Consider the following 22,305-nt stretch of genomic DNA (forward strand, 5'->3'; position numbering starts at 1 on the left):
GAGCTAAGTTTCTGAAAGTACGGCTTATTTCAGGGATATTTTCTTACGTTGTATAGGAACCATGCTGTGTTTTCCATGCTGTATGGTTTATCTTACCTGCCTTGTTTGTTCCTTTGTAACTTCATTAAAAATAGATTTTTAGATGACTAATAATGAACATATTCTATCATTCTTTCAGATCCGAATGAAAGGGTCCCTTCCTTCATTGAGTCCTTTCCCTCAGTCATTACTTAATTACTGTAAAGGAGGTGTAGCATTCTTTCGACCTGGAGCAGCTGGAGACCACAAGCTTGATGAAGTTTCCATTAAAGCCATAGGTTTGTCCAAAATGAACTGATTGCTTAGAAATTAGGCCTAAATATTAATAATGATGTAATATTAATAATGATGTAATGATGTAACAATTGATTTGGGGAAGTTTCTAAACAATGGAATACTATATTGGCAATGAAAAGACACTATGTGTATGTTACCACCGTGGAAAGATGTCCAGGATACATTAAATGAAAAAAAGACCTAGTTTCAACACAGCATACGTAGTATGATTATATGTATCTTTGTGTACTTTTATTGCTTTTAATTAAAAAATTATTTAATAGTGGAAAGTATGTTTCTAGTATTGAAAAATTTTAAACTTAGTTGCCTATCGGAAGGGATTTTCCAAATAAATTAACTGTACAGTATTAAGTAGAGCCGTGTGTATTGGTTTTGAACATTATCTACAATATACTATGAAGCTTAAAACAAGTAAACGACTAGTGAATAGAGTAAGTTATTTACTTTAAAAATGTTTTCAATATTTTTATGCAATTGCCCATGCATGAAATATTCTAAAATAATGTGCATAAAAATTCTGAAAGGGTTTTCATGACTTTTATATAAGGTATTGGCAATGAACATATGCTTCTTTTATAATCAACAAAAAAAAAGACATTTATTCTGGAAAAAATGAGCAGTGGTGAAGTTGTTATTATACGAATGTACATACTCATCCACTTTTTCGTATTTGTATTTCCGATTTAGGTTGCTTCAGAGAACTTTGTGCTTTGTGTTGGATGCTACATATTCGTGATAAGTTATCCTATAGTTGCAGGCAATATCAGAAAGCAAGAGAAAATGTGGAGGGAAGAAAGGTATTTACCTGCACAAGAATTAGGGAAATGAGCAAACATTACTTGGGAAATTATTGCTTGATTGAAGATTTTACTGTTTATAACAAACTTTCTTTTGAACTCATCCTGATCTATCCTTTTGAAAAGGAAATGTATTTCTCAATATCCTTTTAGGACCTCGAAATGGAGTTCGATCCTTGTATGGTTGAGCATTGTCTCAGTGCAGTGGAGTGGGCGTACAGAATGCTGCCTTTCTCTCGGTTTTCTAATATTGAAGAACTTATTCAGGATCTAATTTTGAGCCTTATTGGAGAACTGCCACCAATCAGAAAGGTAATGTGAGTGTAGGTGAAAACAAACTAAATGAAAATCGGAGACTTTAAAGGATTTTTGCTTTATTTTAATTAAGAATGATGTTGCTCATAAAACTCATTTTTTAAATTTTACTCAAGGTAGCAGAAATCTTTGTGAAAGCATTTCCCAATCCTGAGGACATAAGGGTTCCTTTAAGAGAAAAATATCAGTCTCTTCAGCAGAGACTCAGACACTGTGTTGTGAAAGGTAAGTGTCATTTCTTAGATGTCTGATAGATGAGTTATGGAAGATTCTCTTTTTCTTTTGAAAGCATGTAATTTCTAGTGCTTATGTTTTTATGCTTTTCTCCTTTCTTTGAAGGTAGTATGAGAAGGCAGAAATAAGCACTGCTCCATTACTTTAATGGACCTTCTCTAACTTCTGCAATTCTGCCTTAAAATGTGGACCACAGCTTTCTAAAAAATACTGAAGAAAGCATATTCTGTAAGAATGTAGAAATAAATCTTAATCATCAGTTGGATTCCGTGTTTCAGGAGGGACTGGAATCGGGTCCCCCTTTGTTTTGAGTTGAAACAGTTTAATTTACTCTAAGGCCTTTTGCTTTTTCCTTTATAGGTCCCCAAACTGAGGAAATGATGTCTGTTATTATGCATTCTATTCATAAAGTGAGAGTGAAAGCCCTAAAACGTGTGCAGAGAAATATAGGTTCTTTTGAGATGAATATCTGGGAACCAGTTGAAGAAGAAAAACCAGCTGAGGTTCCAGGTTTTGATAGGTTTTCCCTAGGAACTAGTTTGAGCAGGAGCACACTCACCGAACTGGGGAATGCTCTAGTCCACAGTGATGCAGATGCAGCAGACACCTCGGAAGCATTGTCAGTTGAAGAAAAAAGTAGGATACATGTCTATCAAAGGTACAGTTGAGATCTCTTAATAGCAAGCATTCACTTCCTTTGGAAGAAAAATATTCAGTATGTTCATGCAACAGAGGAGCTGATTTTTTGTCCCTCACTGATTGCTCTGTTAACAATATGAATGATAAGTGCTACCCTCCCTGACTCACAAGGATGTTAGGAGTGTAAAATGAAACTGTACACTTGAAAATTCATTGAAAATATTGAGATATCAAATAATTTTGCTACCTCATCTTATAAAATCAGGTAAGTAGATGAAATTCTTGAGTTCAGTGGGGGGCTTTTAGTTTAGGTTTTTGTTTTTTAAGATTTTATTTAATAGAGAGAGAGAGCACGAGCAGGGGCAGAGGGAGAGGGAGATACAGGCTCCCAGCTGAGCAGGGAGCCCCATGTGGGGCTCAATCCCAGGACCCTGGGATCGTGACCTGAGCCGAAGGCAGGCGCTTAACCACCTGAGCCACCCAGACGCTCCATTTTAGTTTTTTTTAGTAATCTTTAGATTTACATAATTTAGGATTATTGGGTTAGCTATATTATTTTTAAGGGTTTCCAGGAAAATGAAATTGCACATTCATATCTGAAACTTGTCTTTTAATTGTTGAGAAATTCTTATCATTTAAACTTCTATTACTCTAGCTAAATTTTTTTTCTTTAGAATTCCATTATCGGCCATGTAGTTTATTCTTTTCATGACTGAAAGACTATATAATCAACCATAATCTCGTTTAAATGAAATAATTTTATCTACTTCAAACATAAACATCTGCTTAAACCATACCTAATAGTATTATAAATGGTGTGCTTGTTTCACCAAACAATTTTGGTGTTAGCACAGGAATACACTGGAGGCTGCTTATTGTGCCTTCTTAAGAAGAAGAGATATAGTGCCTTCAACCAGTTGCCTCAACGCGAATTGAACCCTTTATTTCTTTTATTGAGGGAACTGAGAATCTGTGTTCTTACCTAAGGACTATGTTGAAAGGAAACAGATTTAAAAGTAATTATGATTGGCAGTTAAAGGGTTTGCCTAGCAGGTGTAATAGCAGCAGAATACTTAGAAAAAATTCCCGACTTTTGTGTAGTAGAATTTTGAGGGCAGTCCTGGTTTTTGCACATTGTACAGGGAAAGCCAAAATGGGCAGATGCAAAAAATAAGAAACCATAAATTAAGATGTATATTGGTGGCTTGTGATTTTTATTGATTTTATGTTCCTAAATTCTGACCTATCAGTGGACCTTTCTTTTTTCCAGAAAAAAATTCATGTTTTTTGAAGTGAAAATTTTTTTTTTAAGATTTTATTTATTTATTTGATAGAGAGACAGCCAGCGAGAGAGGGAACACAAGCTGGGGGAGTGGGAGAGGAAGAAGCAGGCTCCCAGCAGAGGAGCCTGATGTGGGGCTTGATCCCAGAACGCTGGGATCACGCCCTGAGCTGAAGGCAGACTCTTGACGACTGCACTACCCAGGCACCCCTGAAGTGAAATTTCTGGGAGCACATTTCAGTCTTTTTATTTTTAAAAAAATATTTTATTTATTTATTTGACAGAGTGAGAGAGTGAGTGAACACAGCAGGGGGAGAAGCAGGCAGTGGGAGAAGGAGAAGCAGACTTCCCCACTGAGCAAGGACTCGATCTCAGGACTCTGGGATCATGACCTGAGCTGAAAGCAGACCCTTAACCAACTGAGCCACCCAGGTGCCCTCATTTCAGTCTTTTTTAACACAAAGTTCCGTGTTTTGGTATTAATGTGTTATATTTTTTGAATCAGAATGTTCAGGTCTAGTAAACAGTAGAGACCATTTAGTCTAACCCCCTCATTTGAAAGGCATTGAGGCATTAAAAAAAAGATGTATGATTCAATCAGTGGAGAGAATTTTTGTTATCAATTCTTACATCTGTTTTAGTGATTGAATCTTTGTCTTTTTCAATTTTGTTTTGCTAGAAATGTCCCAAATCACATGGAATTAACATTGATTGATAAGTCCAATGAAAAAAAGAAGATATGTAATCAGAAAGAAAATCTTGAAAGAAAAGATCATGAAAAGTTATTACAAAATGCACTTCCTGTAATAGGTGTTTGGGAATTTGAACGTGATGATGATGAATATATTAAGTTTCTTGATCTCTTCTTGAGTTATGTTCTTGAAAGAGACCTACTTGATTCCAAGGATTCTGGCATTCCATTTCTAACCAGTTTTTCTGGACATCTTAGAGAACACGAACTTAATTCTTTGCTTTTTGATGTACATACAACATTAAAACGACGTCAGGGCAAAACCAAAAGCCAGAATGTGTTTAGAGCTGGCTCCTGCTTTGTTGCTTCTGAGTCATATGAGTCTGAAAAATCAGAAAACCAAGCACCTTCAGCTTCAGTACTGGTTAATCAAGGAATCAGGCCATTTTTAGAGAACCCTTTGAATGAAGTCGATAAAAAGGAAGGGACAAGTGGATTGTTCGGTTTAAAACAAAAGTCAATTTACAAAATACAAGATGACAATTCAGAGAAACCTATAATCCAGAGATTGTCAAACCATTTTTTTTGGACTCCCAAGTCCAATAAAACTAGAAGATGTATTTTTAAAGCAATTCAGTGCAATGATATTAACCCTCAAGAAGATCTTCCTCTAGCACTAAATAACACATTTGACAGTATAAGAAGGCTGCTGGAATGGATGATACGGTGGTCTAATAAAAGACTGCTCTGTGATCCTGGTCTCACTGGGTTATCCTGTGAGCATAGTCCCATCATTCGTGTAAAGACCTCTACGGCTGCCATTCTTACATCATTGTGGCTTTTGGAACAACCATATTTTGCTACATGTAAGGCAAAAAATGCCATTTTTAAGGTAAGTACTTGAATTCTTTATTATATACAAATGAGAATTCTCATTGTAGATTAAATCTGTTTTTGTATCTCCATCTATGAAAGAGTCACCAAGTAACAAAGTTAATGACAGTGTTGATTATAATCTACATAATCAAATTTTTTTTCTTCAAGTGATTCCTTTAATTCTCAAAAGTAATTAATTAGGATAAAAGTGTTTTCATAGAGGCTTTGAGGCTTTGAGGTTTTATGTGTGTTCATAAAAAAGAAAAAGGAGTAGGAAAAAGGAGATAATTTTAAGTGATACTATGAGTGGTATTACATTTTTTTGAAGTGTCAGGTTGGTTCAGATGAAGGACTAGGCCTCTATACAGTTTTTATTACTGGTGTCTCATCAGATGCATTAGGGGGTCATTTTTCTTATAGTCCTGACTAGAATTCAGAGAACCAAACCTAGAAAGGCAGATGAGTATCAGTAGAGAAGTTAGTGCTTATTAGCTATTTTTTCTTTTCTCTACCCAGTGGCAACTAGCAGGCTGCTTTTTAAACCTGTTTGCAAGAACAAATATTTTTACATAAATATCTTTTGATTAAATGGTTGCTGTTGCACTCAAAAAAAAAAACACTGCGGAGATGAACTTTTTGGAAAACCGGTTTAGGTATGGTAAAGTAGTCGGAAATGGACTTTTTTAATATTTGGAGAATACTAATAGTTTCTAATTTTTTTCTGTTTTTTTATCAGCTTTACTGAGGTATAACTGAAAAATTTTGAGATATTTGAGATATTAAAAAACTTGAGATATACAATGTGATGATTTAATAGACATACACATTGTGAAAGAATTCCCCTCATCTAGTTAACACATTCAACACCTCACATACTTTTTTTTTTTTTTTCTGGTGAGACATTTAAGTTCTACTCTCTCAGCAAATTTCAGTTCTGTAATGCAGTGTCGTCAGCTATAGTTACCATATTACATTAGCTTCTTGGACCTTATTTACTTTATAACTGAAAGTTTGTATAGGCATACCTAGTTTTATTGCACTTTGCTGTATTGTACATTGCAGATACTGCATTTTATACAAATTGAAGACTCAGGACAACCCTGCATTGAGCAAATCTGTCTGTACCATATGCTAATAGCATTTGCTTGCCTCGTGTCTCTGTCACATTTTGACAATTATTGCAATACCTTAAACTTTTTCATTGTCCTTATATTTGTTATGTTGATTTATGACCAGTAATCTTTGATGTTACTATTATAATTCCTTTGGGGCACCACGAACCATGTCCATATTAGGTGATGAACTTCATCAATGAATGAATGTGTTTTGACTCTACCAGCAACTGGCTCTTCCCCCATCTCACTCCCTCTCCTTGGGTCTCCATATTCCCTGAGACACAACAGTATTGAAATTAGGCCACTTAATAACCCCATAAGGGCCCCTAAGTGTTCAAGTGAAAGAATCACATGTCTCTCATTTTAAGTCAAAAGCCAGAAATGATTAAGCTTAATGAAGAAAGCATATTGAAATCTGAGATAGGCCAAAAGTTAGACTTCTTGCAACAAACTGTTAGCCAAGTTGTGAATGTTAGCCAAGTTGTGAATGCAAAGGAAAAGTTCTTGAAGGAAATTAAAAGTGCTAGTCCAGTGAACACATGAATAATTACATGAAACAGCCTTATTGCTGATATGGAGAAAGTTTTAGTGGTCTGGATGGAAGATCAGAGCAGCCACAACATTCCGTTAAGCCGAAGCCTAGTCCAGAGCAAGGCCCTGACTCTTCAATTCCATGAAGGCTGAGAGAGGTGAGGAAACTGCAGAAGAAAAATTTGAAGCTAAGCAGGGGTTGCTTCCTGAGGTTTAAAGAAAGAAGCCATCTTCAAAACATAAAAGTGCAAGGTGAAGTAGCAAGTGCTGATACAGAAGCTTCTGCAAGTGCTCCAAAAGATCTAGCTGGAATAATTAATGAAGGTGGTTACACTAAACAACAGATTTTCATTGTAGACAAGATAGCCTTATACTGGAAGAAGATGCCATCTAGGACTTTAATAGCTAGAGAGGAAAAGTCAATGTCTGGATTCAAAGAACAGGCTGACTGTCCCACAGGTTCCATTGTACTGCTCTGTTCGGTAGCATACAAGCAGAGGCAGCTGCTGAGGGCAGTTAACTGGACCCCAGCTTTTTGCTGAGCTTTACCCTAAACTCCAAGCCCCTGTGCGTTTGTGCAACTACCCTTCTTGGATAAACTGGCACCAGCCAGAGCGCAGCAAGACCCTCCCACAGGGGATCAGTGTGGGTCCATGGCCTGCCTGGTCTGTAAAATTTGGAGTTTTGAAACCCAGCTGTCATGCTTGAGATAAAACAGGAACACTGCATTGTCATATAGGCAGACGGCTCAGACACAGGCAGGGTGAAGGTAGGGATCTGACAGAAGCCTGGGACACAGGAGGGGAGATTGTTTGCTCTTCTCTGAGGGCTTCCTGAACAGCGGTGGGCATGAACTCCCCTCCCTGTGGACAAGAGAGCAAGCTGATGTCATTTCCTCCCCCCCCCCCCCCAATCTGCACAGACAGACTTCAGTGAGCAGCATGGCACCCCACAGTGGAGGCTTGAGCCACTTACACCAAGCCCCACCCCTCTGCACTCTGCAGGTGCTTCTGAACCAGGGCAAGTGTACTTGAGAGTCAGAGCAGCAGCAGCCCCTCACCTCACTCCCCTCCCCAGCCCCCGCCCCACCAGAAGATCATCACAGACCCCCGGCATACCTCAAGCCTACTGACCATAGAGTGCTGCAAAGCTTAAGCTCTGGGGGAAATAGGATCCATCTCTTCCTCCCTTCCTTCCTTCCTTCCTTCCTTCCTTCCTTCCTTCCTTCCTGAGAGAGCACATGGAGGGAGGGGCAGAGGGGAGAGAGAGGGAGAGAGATCTCAAGCACTCCATGCTGAATGTGGAGCCTGACATGGGGCTCAATCTCCTAACCCTGAGATCATGAACCTAGCTGAAATCTGAGTCAGATGCTTAACTGACTGAGCTACCCAGGCGTCCAGGACCTAGCCTCTTTTAAGCAGACCAAAACTCACCTATTTAAAACTCACCACACACTGGACAAAGTCCAAATACTCCCCATTGCAGGAAAGGAGAAACTCTGCAGAGGACTGACTTGAGGGGAAGAGCAGCCAAAACATAACAACAGAGTGCACACAGCATACACCAGAAACACTTGGTGAAGCACAAGGCCTTGGATGGTATAGAACTTCTTCTTAATATAGCCATTACTCTCAGGAGCAGGAAACATAACTGGCTTTCATAACACTCAGAAGACAGAGACCTAGACAAAATGCCAAGATGGAGGAATTCATCCCAAAAGAAAGAAGAAGAGGTCACTGCCAGGGATCTAATCAAAACAGAAGTAATATTTCTGAACCAGAATTTAAAACAACAATCATAACACTAGCTGGGCTTGAGAAAAGCATAGAAGACACCAGCGAGTCCTTTACTGCAGAGATAAAAAACAAAAACTAGTCAGGCCAAAATAAAAAATGCTATAACCCGATGCAGAATTGACTGGATGTAATAACCATAAGAATGGCAGAAGCAGAGGAATGAATAAGTGATGTAGAAGATAAAATTATGGAAAATAATGAAGCTGAAAAGAAGAGAAAAAGAAAGATTGGATCATGAACGTAGACTTAGGGAACTCAGCAACTCCATAAAGTGTAATAATATCTGTGTCAAAGGAGTCCCAGAAGGAGAAGAGAGAAAAAGGGGCAGAAGGTTTGTTTGAACAAATTATAGGTGAAAGCTTCCCTAATCTGGGGGAAGGAAACAGACATCCAAATCCAGGAAGCACAGAGAATTCCCCTCAAAATCAGCAAAAACAGGCCAACACCAAGAGATAGTAAAATTTGCAAAATAGAGAGATAAGGAAAGAATCCTGAAAGCAACAAGGGAAAAGAAAACCCTAACATACAAGGGAAGACAAATAAGGTTGGCAGGTCTCTCCACTGAAACCTGGCAGGCCAGAAGGGAGTGGCATGATATATTAAACGTGCTGAATGGGGAAACTATGCAGCCAAGAATACTCTATCTGGCAAGGCTGTCATTCAGAATAGAAGGAGAGATAAAGAGTTTCCCAGACAAACAAAAACTAAAGGAGTCCGTGATCGCTAAACAAGCCCTGCAAGAAATATTAAAGGGGACTCTTTGAGTGGGAAAGAAAGACCAAAAGTAACAAAGACCAGAAAGGAACAGAGACAATCTACAGGAACAGTGACTTTACGAGTGATACAATGGCACTAAATTCATATCTATCAGTAATCACTCTGAATGTAAATGGACTAAATGCTCCAATCAAAAGACATAGGGTAAAAATAAAAACAAAAACAAGACCCATCTATATGCTACCTACACGAGACTCATTTTAGACCTAAAGACACCTGCAGATTGAAAGTGAGGGGATAGAGAACCATTTATTATGCTAATGGATGTCAAAAGAAAGCTGCAGTAGCCATACTTATATCAGAATAACTGTATTTGTGTGTGTGTAGAGTGAAACTTTCTTTTTTAAACAAATTCAATTAGTCGACATCTGGGCAAAGTCGACATAGTACATTGTTAGTTTTTGATACAATGTTCAATGATTCATTAGTTGTGTATAACATCCAGTGCTCATCACATCTTATGCCCCCCCTTAATGCCCATCAGACAAACTACATTTTAAAGAAAAGACTGTAACAAGAAATGAAAATGGGCTCTATATCACAATAAAGGGGTTTATCCAACAAGAAGATCTAATAATTATAAATATTTATTCCCCCAACTTGGGAGCACCCAGATATATAAATCAATTAGTAACAACATAAACAAACTCATGGATAACAATACAGTAATAGTAGGGGACTTTAACACCCCACTTATAGCAATGGACAGATCATCTATACAGAAAATCAACAAGGAATCAAGGGCTTTGAATGACACCCTGGACCAGATGTACTAAACAGATCCACTTGAGACACTACATTCTAAAGCAGCAGATTCTTTTTGAGTGCACATGGAACATTTGCCAGATTAGATCACATACTGGGTCACAAATCAGGCCTCAATAAGGACAAAAAGATTGAGATCATACCATGCATATTTTCAGACCACAATACTATGAAACTTAAAGTCAACCACACACACACACACACACACACACACAAATTGAAAGACCACAAATACATGGAGGTTAAAGGATATCCTATTGAAGAATGAATGGGCTAACCAGAAAATTAAAGAAATACAAAAAATATACGGAAGCAAATGAAAATGAAAACATGATGGTCCAAAACCTTTGGGATGCAGCAAAAATGGTCATAAGAGGTAAATACATCGTGATACAGACCTACCTCAAAAATCAGGAAAAGTCTCAAATACACAACCTAACCTTACATCTAAAGGAGCTAGAAAAGGAACAGCAACTGAAGCCTAAAGCCAGCAAAAGAAGCGTAATAATAAAGCTAGGAGCAGAAATAAATGATAGAGAAGCATACAAGCAAACAAAAAACCAGAACAGGTCAATGAAACTAGGAGCTGGTTCTTTAAAGAATTAACAAAATTGATAAGCCCCTAGCCAGACTTATCAAAACTAAAAGAGAAAGGACCCAAATAAATGGTATCATGAATAAAAGAGAGATCACAACCAACACCATAGAAATACAAACAATTAGAAGTGAATATTATGAGCAATTATATGCAAACAAATTAGGCATTCTGGAAGAAATGGATACATTCCTAGAAATGTATAAACTACAGAAACAGAAACAGGAAGAAATAGAAAATTTGAACAGACCCATAACCAGCAAAGAAATTGAATCAGTAATCAAAAATCTCTCAACAGGGGCACCTGGGTGGCTCAGTCAGTTAAGTGTCAGACTCTTGACTTCAGCTCAGGTCATGATCTCAGGGTTGTGAGATTGAGCCCTGCGATGGGCTCTGTACTGGGTGTGGAGCCTGCTTAAGATTCTCTTCCTCTCTTTCCCTTTGCTCCTCCCCGGTCCTCTCAAATAAATAAATTAATAAATAAAATATTTTAAAAAAATCTCCCAACAAGCAAAAGTCCAGGGCCACATGGCTTCCCAGGGGAATTCTACCAAACATATATAGAAGAGTTAATACCTATTCTAATCAAAGTGTTCCAAAAAATAGAAATGGAAGGAAAACTTCCAAACTCATTCTATGAGACCAGCATTACCTTGATTCCAAAACTAAAGATCTCACTAAAAAGGGAGAATTACAAGCCAATATCCCTGATGAACACTGATGCAGAAATTCTCAACAAGATACTAGCAAATCGAATTCAATAGTACATTAAAAGAATTATTTACCATGGTCAAGTGGGATTTATTCCTGGGATGCAGGGGTGGTTCAGTATTCACAAATCAATCAACATGGAACACCGGATTAATAAAAGAAAGGATAAGAACCATATGATCCTCTCTAGATGCAGAAAAAGCATTTGATGAAGTATAGCACCCATTCTTTTTTTTTCTTAGAAAATTTTTAAAAGATTTATGTATTTTAGAGAGACAGCACCAGTGCAGAGAGGAGCAGAGGCAGAGGGATAGAATCTCAAGCAGACTTCCTGCTGTGCGTAGAGCCCGATGAGTGGCTTGATCCCACAATCCTGAGATCACCACCTGGTGGTACACACACACACACACACACACACACACACACACACACACACACACACACACTGGAATATTACTCAGCCATCAAAAAGAATGAAATCTTGAATTTTCAATGACATGGATCAGAACTAGAGTGTATTATTCTACAAAGTAAGTCAGAGAAAGACAAGTACCATATGATTTCACTCATATGTTTAAGAAACAAAACATGAATATAGGGGAAGGGGGAAAAAAGAGGGAGGCAAACCATAAGAGACTCTTAACTATAGAGAACAAACTGAGGGTTGCTGGAGGGGAGGTGGGCAGGGGATGGGCTAAATAAGTGATGGGTATTAAGGAGGGCACTTGTTGTGATGAACACTCGGTGTTGTATGTAAGTGATGAATCACTAAATTGTACTCCTGAAACCAGTATTACACTATATGTTAACTAACTAGAATTTAAGTAAAAACTTAAAAAAAAAAAAAAAGACATGATTAATCAAATAAGAAAATAGGGGCACCTGGGTGGCTCAGTCAGTTGAGTGTCTGATTCTTGATTTTGGCTTAGGTTATGATCTCAGGGTCATGAGATCAAGCCCCGTGTTGGGCTTTGCTGTCTGTGTGGAGTCTCCTATAGATCCTCTCTCTCTCTCCCACTGCTCCTCCCCCGACTTGCATTATCAATCAATCAATCAAATCTTAAAAAAAAAAAAAAAGGAAAAAGGACAGGCTGACTCTCGTTAGTGGCTAATGCTGGCAATGTCTTTAAATTGAAGTCAGTGCTAATTTACCATTCTGAAAACCCTAAGGCCCTTAAGAATTATGCTAAATCTACTCTGTTTATGCTCCATAAACGGAACAACAAAGCCTGGATGTCAGCTCATCTGTTTACAAAGTGGTTTAGTGAATATTTTAAGCCCACTCTTGAGACCCTTACTCAGAAAAAAAAAAAAAATCCTTTTAAAAGATTACCGCTCATTGACAATCCACCTGGCCATCCAAAAACTCTGATGGAGATGTACCATGAAATTCATGTTTTCATGCCTGGTAACAACTATATCTATCCTGTAGCCCATGGATAGGAGTAATTTTGACTTTCAAGTCTTACATTGAAGAAAGTCTTACATTTCATAAGTCTATACCTACCATAGTGATTACTCTCATGGATCTGGGCAAAGTAAATTGAAAACCTCCTGGAAAGGATTCACCATTCTAGTTGCCATTAAGAACATTCAGGATTCATGGGAAGAGGTCAAAATATCATTATTAACAGGAGTTGGGAAGAAGCTGGTTTTAACCCTTGTGGATGACTTTGAGGGGTTCAAGACTTCAGGGGGGCGGGTAACTGGAAATGTGGTAGAAATAGCAAGAGAACTTGAATTAGAAGTAGAAGCTGAAGATGTGGCTGAATTGCTGCCATCTCGTGATAGAAATTTCACAAATGAGGGGTTGCTTCTTAGGGATGAGCAAAGAAAGTGGTTTCTACGGATGGAATCTGCTCCTAGTGAAGATGCTGTGAAGATTGTTGAAATGCTGACAAAGGGCAGAGGGAGAAGCAGACTTCCCTCTGAGCAGGGAGCCCAAAGCGGGGCTTGATCCCAGGACCCCAGGATCATGACCTGAGCTGAAGGCAGATGCTGAACTGACAGCTACCGAGGCACCTCAAATCTTTTTGAGTTGATTTTTGTAAATGGTGTAAGATAGGGGTCCAGTTTCATTTTTTGCATGTGGCTATCCAGTCTTTCCAGAACCATTTGCTGAAGAGACTATCCTTTTCTCGTTGAATATTCTTGGCTCCTTTTCCAAATTAATTGACCATAGACGCATGAGTTTATTTCTTGGTTCTCTGTTAATGTTCCACTGATATATATGTCTGTTTTTATGCCAATACTGTTCTGTTTTGATTATTACAGTTTTGTAATATAGTTTGTAATCAGGAAGCATGATACCTCTAGCTTTGTTATTCTTTCTTAAGATTTCTTTGGCTATTTGGAATCTTTTGTAGCTCCATATAAATTTTAGGATTATGTGTTCTTTTTTTGTGTAATATACCATTGGAGTTTTGATATGGATTGCACTGAATCTCTAGATTGCTTTGGGTAGTATGGATATTTTAACAACATAAATTCTCGTAATCCATGAGCACAAAATATGTTTCCATTTATTTGTGATCTTTAGAAATGTCTTACTGTTTTCAGTGTAAAGGTCTTTCACCTCCTTGGTTACATTTATTCCTACGTATTTTATTTTTTGATGCAATTGTAAATGAGATTTGTTTCTTAAGTTTTCTTTCCAATAATTTGTTGTTTGTGTATCTAAATGCATCTGATTTTGTATATTGATTTTGCATCCTGCAATTCATTGATTCTAACCTTTGTTTTTTGGTGGACTCTTTAGGACTGTATATAATATCATGCCATCATCTGCAGATAGGGACAGTTTTACTTCTTCCTTTCTGTTTTGGATGCCTTTTTTTTTTTTTTTTTTTTTTTTTCCCTCTTGCCTAATTGCTTGTTCTGGCTAGGACTTCTAGTACTATGTCAAATAAAAGTGGTGAGGTTGGGCATCCTTGTCTTGATCCTGATCTTAGAGGAGAAGCTTTTGGATTTTTTGTTTTTGTTTTGTTTTTGTTTTTTTGCTGTTGAATTTATTAGCTGTAGGCTTCTCATGTATGGTCTTTAGAATGTTGAGACACATTTCTGTTGTACCCAGTTTGTTGACAGTTTTTTAAATCATGAATGTATGTTGAATTTTGTTAAATTCTTTTTCTGCATATATTGAAATGATCATATGATTTTAATCTTTCATTTTGTTGATGAGATATATCAGATTGACTCATTTGCAAATGTTGAACCATCTTTGCATCCCTGGAATAATCCCACGTGATCATGGTATATGATCCTTTTAATGTACTATTGAATTCAGTTTGCTGATATTTTGTTGAGTATTTTTACATCTTTTGTTCCCTGAAGATGGTGGCCTATACTTTTCTTATAGTGTCCTTGTCTAGCTTTGGTATAAGGCTAATAGTAGCCTTGTAAAATGAGTTTGGGAGCATTCTCTCTCTTCGGTTTATTAGAAGGGTTTGGGGAAGATTGGCATTAATTCTTTAAATGTTGGGTAGAGTTTGCCAGTGAAGCCATCTGGCTCTGGGGTTTTCTCCTTTGGAAGGTTGTGATTACTGATTCAGTCTCTCTACTCATTATTGATCTGTTTACATTTTCTATTTTTCATAATTCAGTCTTACTAGACTGTATGTTTCTAGGAATTTATCCAGTTCTTCTAAGTTGTCTGATTTCTTGGCTTGTAATTGCTTATAGTGGTCTCTTATGATTACTAGTGTTTGTGTACTATCTGGTTGTAGTGTCTCTTCTTTCATTTCTAAATTTGTTTGAGTCATGTCTTTTTTTTCTTCTTCTTTTTGAGTCTGGCTAAAGGCTTGCCTATTTTGTTTATTTTTTCCAAAATCCAGCTCTTATTTTCTTTGATCTTTTCTCTTGTCTTTTTAGTCTATATATCATTTATTTCTGCTCTGATCTTTATTTCCTTTCTTCTACTAATGTTGGATTTAGTTCTTATTTCCTAGTTCCATCAGGTATAAAGTTAGGTTGTTTGAGATCTTTCTTTTTTCTTTTAATTAATTAATTTTTGAGGGGGAGGCAGAGGGAGAGGGAGGAGAGAAGCGCATTCCCTCCTGAGTGTGGAGCCTGACATGGGGCTTGATCTCACAAACTTGAGATCATGACCTGAACTGAAATCAAGAGTTGGACACTTAACCATTTGAGCCACCCAGGCACCCCTAGATCTTTCTTTTTTCTTAATGCAGACATTTATTGCTGTGAACTTCCCTCTTAAGACTGCTTTTGCTGAGCCTCACAAGTTTTGGTATGTTGTGTTTTCATTTTCCTTTGTTTCAAGATATTTTTTTTTACTTCCTTTTTTATTTCACCTTTGAGTCATTCGTTCTTCAGGAGCATGTTTAATCTTGCATATTTGTGATTTGCACAGTTTTCTTCTTGTAATTGATTTCTAGTTTCATATCGATGTTGGGAAAATGCTCAATATGATTTTAATCTTAAATTTATTAAGACTTGTTTTTATGGCCTAACATATAATCTCTCCTGGAGAATGTTCCATATGCCCTTGGGAAGGATGTGTATGTTGCTGCTATTGGATAGAATGTTTTGTAAGTGTCTGTTAGGTCCATCTGACCTATCATGTGGTATTGAACTCCTCTACTGTTGTATTGCTGTCTATTTCTCTCTTCATATCTGTTAATATTTGCTCTGAATATTTAGTTGCTTCTATGTTGGCTGTATACATATTTACTAATGTTAAATGTTTTTGATGGATTGACCCCTTTATCATTACATAATGTCTTTCTTTATCTCTTGTTACATTCTTTGGCTTAAATTCTGTTTTGTCTGATATAAGTATAACTACTCCTGTTTTCCTTTCATTTCCATTTGCATGGGATATTTTTCCATCTCTTCACTTTCAGTTTCTGTGTGTCCTTAATGCTTAAGGGACTCTCTTATAGGCAGTGGCTAGTTGAGTCTTTTTTTTTCCATCCATACAACAACTCCCTGTCTTTTTTTTTTTTTCCTTGTCAGTGAGGAATTTTTCAGAAGGATGCAGGAAAATCTTGTGAAATCTATTTGAGGAATTACAGCTGGTCATTATGGCAACTGGAAAGTCACCAGGGAGCTCTTCTTCTTACCGCCTTATTTTGGGGAACACTTTACCTGTCATTTCTTCTTCTCTTTGCAAGAATATTCCATTCTCTATGTAAACTCTCTTCCTTTTTTAGACCCTTTTTCTGCTCCTCTAGACCTTTGCAAGTTTCACTCAGATGTGGCTACTTGTGATCCTAACTCCATAGAGCCTTATGGTTCCAAGGCCAGTGCGGCTCGGCTGTATTTTCCATGCCATTCATATTTTTAAGAAAGACTGATTGGCTCAGCTTAGATCAGGTGGCCATCCAACCTGATCAGCTCTGGTAGTAGTGCAAGGTCAAATAGAATAAAGAAAGTTCCTCAGACCTAAGCCAGGACTGTTAGGAGAACTCTCCCTGTCTTTTGATTGGATAATTTAGTCCATTTTTAATTTTAATTTTAATTTACTTATTTATTTTTATTTATCCTTTTAAGATTTATTTATTTTTATTTATCCTTTTAAGATTCATTCGTTCATTTTAGAGGGGGAGAGCATGCAGCGGGGAGGGACAGAGAGAGAGAGGGAAAGAGAGAATCTCAAGCAGACTCCCCAGTGAGCATGGGGCCTGACATGGGGCTTGATCTCACAACCTTGAGATCATGCCTGAGCCAAAATCAAGAATCAGACACTTAACTGACTGAGTTACCCAGATGCCCCTCCTCCATTTATCTTTAAATTAATTATTGATAGGTATGGACTTAATATTGCAATTTTCTTGATTTTTTTCAGGGTTTTTTTTTTAAGTTCTTTCTCTTTTCTCCTCTGTTATTGGATTACTTTCTGTAATGATACGCTTTTTCTTCTTTTTTTTTTTATGTATATTGTAGGTTTTTGTTTTGTAGTTATCATGAAGCTTACATAAAACATGCTGTATTTATAATACTCTATTTTAAGGTGGTAACAACTTAACTTTTAATACCTACAAAATCTCTATGTTTTTACACTCCCTTTCCTCCCACATTTTTATGTTTGTGAAGTAAAAATTTGCATCTTTTTACATTGTGTATCTATTAGCAAATTATTATAGTTACTTTTAATTCTTCTTTTAATCTTCATACTAGAGTTGTGTATTACCCACCACCATTATAACACTAGAGTATTCTGAATTTAACTATATATTTACCTTTACCAGTGGGTTTTATACTTTCACATATTTTCTTGTTACCCATTAGTTTTCTTGTTTCAGCTTGAAGAACTCCCTTTAACATTTCTTGTAAGGCTGGTATAGTGGTCATGAACTCTTTCAGTTTTTGACTGCCTGGGAAAATCTTTCTCTCTCCTTCAGTTCTGAAGGACAACTCTGCTGGGTAGAGTATTCTTGGTTAACAGTTATTTTTCCCCCCAGCACTTTGAGTATGTCATTCCCACTCCCCTTGGCCTGCAAAGTTTCTACTGAAAATGCTGATAACATTAAGGGGCTTCCTTATATGTAACAAGTTTTTTTTTTTTTTTTTTTTGCCATTTTTAAGATTCTTTATTTGTCTTTAACTTTTGACAATTTAATTATAATGTGCTTCAGTGTAGGTCTTTTTGGGTTTGTATTATTTAGAACCCTGTGGGCTTCCTGGATCTGAATGTCTGTTTCTTTCCTCAGATTTAAGAAGTTTTCAGTTATTATTTCTCAGAATAAGCTTTCTGCTCCTTTCTCTTTTGCCTCCCTCTGGGACCACTAGAATGCATATAATTGTCTACTTTATGGTGTCCCATAAGTCCGTTAAGTTATCTTCACTCTTTTACATTTTTTTTCCTTTTTGCTCCTCAGATTGGATGAATTCCAGTGCCCTGCCATCAAATTTTTCGATCCTTTCTTCCACTTGATCCAGTCTGCTTTTAAACCTCTTCATTGAATTTTTTGTTTCAATTATCATGTTCTTTAGCTCTGTAATTTCTGTTTGTTACTTTTTTGTGTTTTCTCTTTGTTGAAATTCTCACTTTGTTCATGCATCACTTAAATGTTCACTTTGTTCATCACCTGACTTCCATGACCGTGATTTTCTCTGTCAGGATATATCATTGTTTCCATTTCATTAAGATCTGTTTCTAGAGATTTATCTTGTTCATTTGTTTGGAACATATTCCTGTTTCTTCATTTTACTTGACATTCTGTGTTGGTTTCTGTGCATTAGATAAAGCAGCCACATCTCCCAGGTTGGATAGAGTGGTCTCGTGTAGGAGATGAACATCATCAATCCCCTGAGCTTTTGGTTAGCCCTGAAATCTTTGGATGGTCTAGGTCTTCTTCTTTGTTCTTAGTGGTTCCCAGTAGCTGGGGGTATGCCAAGACCTATATCAGTGTCCCAAAGGTGTAGGTCACATTTAGCATGTAGGTGCACAGTGATTGGAAGCTGGACTCCGAGGCAGCATGTGACGAAGTATGTCGGTAAGCCCTTTCTGGGGAGAAACTGGAAGATGGGCATTTTTGCTCACTCTCTGTGAAGTAGGCTCAGGTGTATAACTACAGGGGGGTGTTCCTCCAGTCATTAAGAACTGCTTCTTTGTTTGCTACATTCCTGTGGGACTCATAAATGCAAGTTCAGTTAGCTGTCAGAGACACGTGATTTGGGGACCTGTCCTTCAGTCAGCAGCTGCAAAAGTTGGGGCACCCAAATGTGTGTACAAGCTGCTTGCAGGGAGATACTGATGACTTCGAATGGGCTAGAGAGAGAAGGCAGGGGAGGCGTCCATCTGCTTGCCAGACTCCTGGGTATCATAGTTAGCCCCTAGAAGTATGCAGCGGGATTCCTTCCAGGGGAAGACTGGGAGATGGGTGTTTTCACCTGTTCCTCTGTGCTGAGCCTTTTGGGGATAGCTGCAGTGAGTACTCGTGCACCTGTTAGTTGCTGCTGCTTTGTTTGCTATGGTCTTGTGGGACTTATGGATGCAACCCTCATTGGCTTTCAGAGCTAGGTGTTTTGGAGGCCCATCCCTCAAGTGGGAGTCTTAAAAGTTAGAGTACTAAGTGTGGAGTCCAAACCCTTCACTTCTAAGAGTGAAGTTGGGAGTTCCCTCCTGTTTATAGGGTGCTGTGCCACAGGTGGGATATATGGTGAGAGTGTGTCTCAGCCTTTCCTACCTATCTCTGTGTGGATATTTTCTCATTTGCTTGATATGTAGGAATCTATCAGCTAGTTTCTAGATTTCTTTCAGCATTAATTGCTTTGTGTGTAGTTGTACATTTAGTGTGTCTGTGGGAGGGGGGAATTCAGGAGCCTCCTATGTCACCATCTTGGTTGACTTACCTCTACCTGTTCTAATTCTGTATTTGTTCTCTTTCATTTTACTTTTTTGTTTTGTTTTGTGGGGAGAGAAAAGAGAGAGAGAGAGAGAACCAAATTTGTTCTATTCTAAAGTGCCTTCATTCTGGGGCCTTGGCTGGCTCGGTGGTAGAACATGGGACTCTTGATCTTGGGGTTGTGAGTTCAAGCCCCATGTTGGGTATATAGATTACTTTAAAAAAATTAAAAATTAAAGTTAAAATAAAAAACAATAAAGTGACTTCATTCTAAAATAATTTATTCTAAGTTTCAGGGGATGTGTGTATATTTTGTTTTTGCGAGATCTTTTTCATTTCTTGAGATCAGTGTTTGTTATTCCTAAGGTAGTTTACTTAAAATACTGTGATATTTGTTTTCACTGAAATTTGTGTTTCTAGGTGAGGCGTACCCAAATTTCTAAATAAGAGACTTAAAAGAGATACATCCCTGTATTTTTAGCTGCATATATTTTTACTTGCGTATATTTTTACTCATTGTGTCATATTGGAATAATTACTAAGTGCCTTTATAATAGCAAAAAGAGTTAAGTGAAAGCAACTTAACATTTTTATTGTTATTGTTTTGTGACTTGAAAACATTGGTAACATACCTTACAAGTTTGGGTTTTTTAAATTTATTTTTATATTTTTAAAAGATTTTTTTTTTTTTAATTTGAGAGAGAGAGTGAGCGAGCACGGGGGGGGGGGAGCAGAGGGAGAAGGACAAGCATATTCCATGCTGAGCGCAGACCTGAGACCATGACCTGAGCCAAAATCGAGTCATGCTTAACCAACTGAGCCAGCCAGGCACCCCCCGTTACAAATTTATAAGGCTGATTTCTTTACAATACTATTCAGGTGGTCAGATTTGTTTTTTTCCAGGTGGAATAAAGACTTGAACATTGCCTCAGCATCAAATATTGAGTTATAGAAATGCAGTAAATACTTGATAAATGAATGAAAGATTTAATCAGAAGTAGGCCTGTAGAAAATATTAATAATCTAAAACTGTAGTGAAAAGTATGGGATTCGATTGTGAATGCTAATTAATGTAAATGGTTTGTTTTTAGGTGCTAGAAAATCATCACTCTCAGTCTCAGAGTGGACCCAACATTGAGCATGATTGCAAAACAGAAGCTGGCTGTTCTGTTGCAGTATTCACTCAAGGTGGCACTGAGGAAAGAAATGATCAAAATGAATCTCATCAAAGTATCTTGAAGTAAGTTTTTGACTATACATTCCTTTTCAGTGGATGATACCTCTTTGATGGTGTTTGGGCTTAATGGCAAGAATCGAACCCCTGAAAGGTAAAGGAATGAGCATTTCTTTGAACTGTGGAGAAGGAGGAAGTGAGTACTTTCTGAAGTAGTTTAACAATTCATTGCAAAATATATTTCTTCCCTTTTGTTCTAGCTTATGTCTCCTGAGAGAGGAGCTAATTCTCATTCTGAGAGATCCTTTCATTATATTAATTGATTTCCTGTGTCAGAGGAAGTTGAGCTAATCATTTCATCCATTTTTACATATGAAGCAATATATCTTTGAATAACAAGGTTGAGCCTTTAATAGCAGGGAGATTCCTTTGTGAGAATGGCAGAGTTCATAGGTTGAAATTATTCCAGTTATTTGAGTAAATAAAATGGGGATATTTAGTCATGCATTGAACAACCTTTTCTTGAGTTTCTACTATGTACCAGACGTGGTTAAAAAACAGAACACTATAAATATGAAACCTAATGTTCCTTTTCTGTAAACAGAATCAATTGAAAGCAAGATTTTGTTTCTAAGAATGAGTTATAATTCTAGCTCCTTTATTCTTGTCAATAGAATGCCAACTGAAGCATATAATCCTGAAATAAAAGAAACCAAAGATGAGATTATTTCTGTTACTAATGATACTGAAAAAGAATTTATAGATATTGATGAGGACCTTTTAGAAGTAGAAACATTTAACCAAGAGGAAATGGAAATACACCAATCAGACTATGAAGGTCAGTTCATTTGGCTAATCTTTTTATTTGGTTTTTATTAATTTGAAATCAGTGAATGATTATCTGAGATTATTTAGTCTTATATCTAAATTAGTATGTTTATAATTGCCTAAAACCAAAAGTTAAAAGAGAGCATGGGGTGCCTGGGTGGCTCAGTTGGTTAAGCATCCTACTCTTGATTTTAGCTCAGGTTGTGATCTTGGGGCTGTGGGGTCGAGCTCTGTGGCAGGCTCTGCACTTAGTGGACAGTCTGCTTGAGATTCTCTCTTTTCCTCTCCCTCTGCCCCTTCCCGACTAAAATAAATAAATCTTGAAAAAAAACGAGTGTAATATATATGAAATTTTGAATGCACTAACTCATAACCTGAATTTACAATTCTTGGGCCTTTTTGGTTATGTATCTATCATGGGCCTCTTCATTTTTGTGAACCAATTCTGTGACCCTTTCCTTGACAGTCTTTGTTAAAACAGAAACTCTCAGAGCTTTGCGTGGAGTTAAACACACTGATACAGGTCTCTCAAGG

The 22,305-nt window shown here is 37.3% G+C and overlaps 1 protein-coding gene across 11 annotated transcripts in view; it reads left to right on the forward strand.

The window, feature by feature from the left end:
* The window catches only part of CPLANE1 (ciliogenesis and planar polarity effector complex subunit 1), a 146,415-nt gene that overhangs the window by 47,782 nt on the left and 76,328 nt on the right, over window positions 1-22,305 (forward strand). For all 11 annotated transcript variants that reach the window (XR_015726876.1, XM_087867919.1, XM_087867921.1 and 8 more), the window contains 8 exons: window positions 179-317; window positions 1,024-1,133; window positions 1,287-1,445; window positions 1,565-1,673; window positions 2,043-2,340; window positions 4,283-5,186; window positions 20,861-21,009; window positions 21,618-21,781. Coding sequence is in view for 10 of the 11 variants with exons in the window: in XM_087867919.1 (XP_087724045.1) it covers window positions 179-317; window positions 1,024-1,133; window positions 1,287-1,445; window positions 1,565-1,673; window positions 2,043-2,340; window positions 4,283-5,186; window positions 20,861-21,009; window positions 21,618-21,781 (2,032 nt within the window). In the remaining variant the exon portion in view is untranslated. The remainder of the gene's footprint in view (window positions 1-178; window positions 318-1,023; window positions 1,134-1,286; window positions 1,446-1,564; window positions 1,674-2,042; window positions 2,341-4,282; window positions 5,187-20,860; window positions 21,010-21,617; window positions 21,782-22,305) is intronic.

This window comes from Ursus americanus, chromosome 15, assembly GCF_024610735.1.
Source record: "Ursus americanus isolate L20-20 chromosome 15, mUrsAme1.1.p, whole genome shotgun sequence".
Classification (NCBI taxonomy): domain Eukaryota; kingdom Metazoa; phylum Chordata; class Mammalia; order Carnivora; family Ursidae; genus Ursus; species Ursus americanus.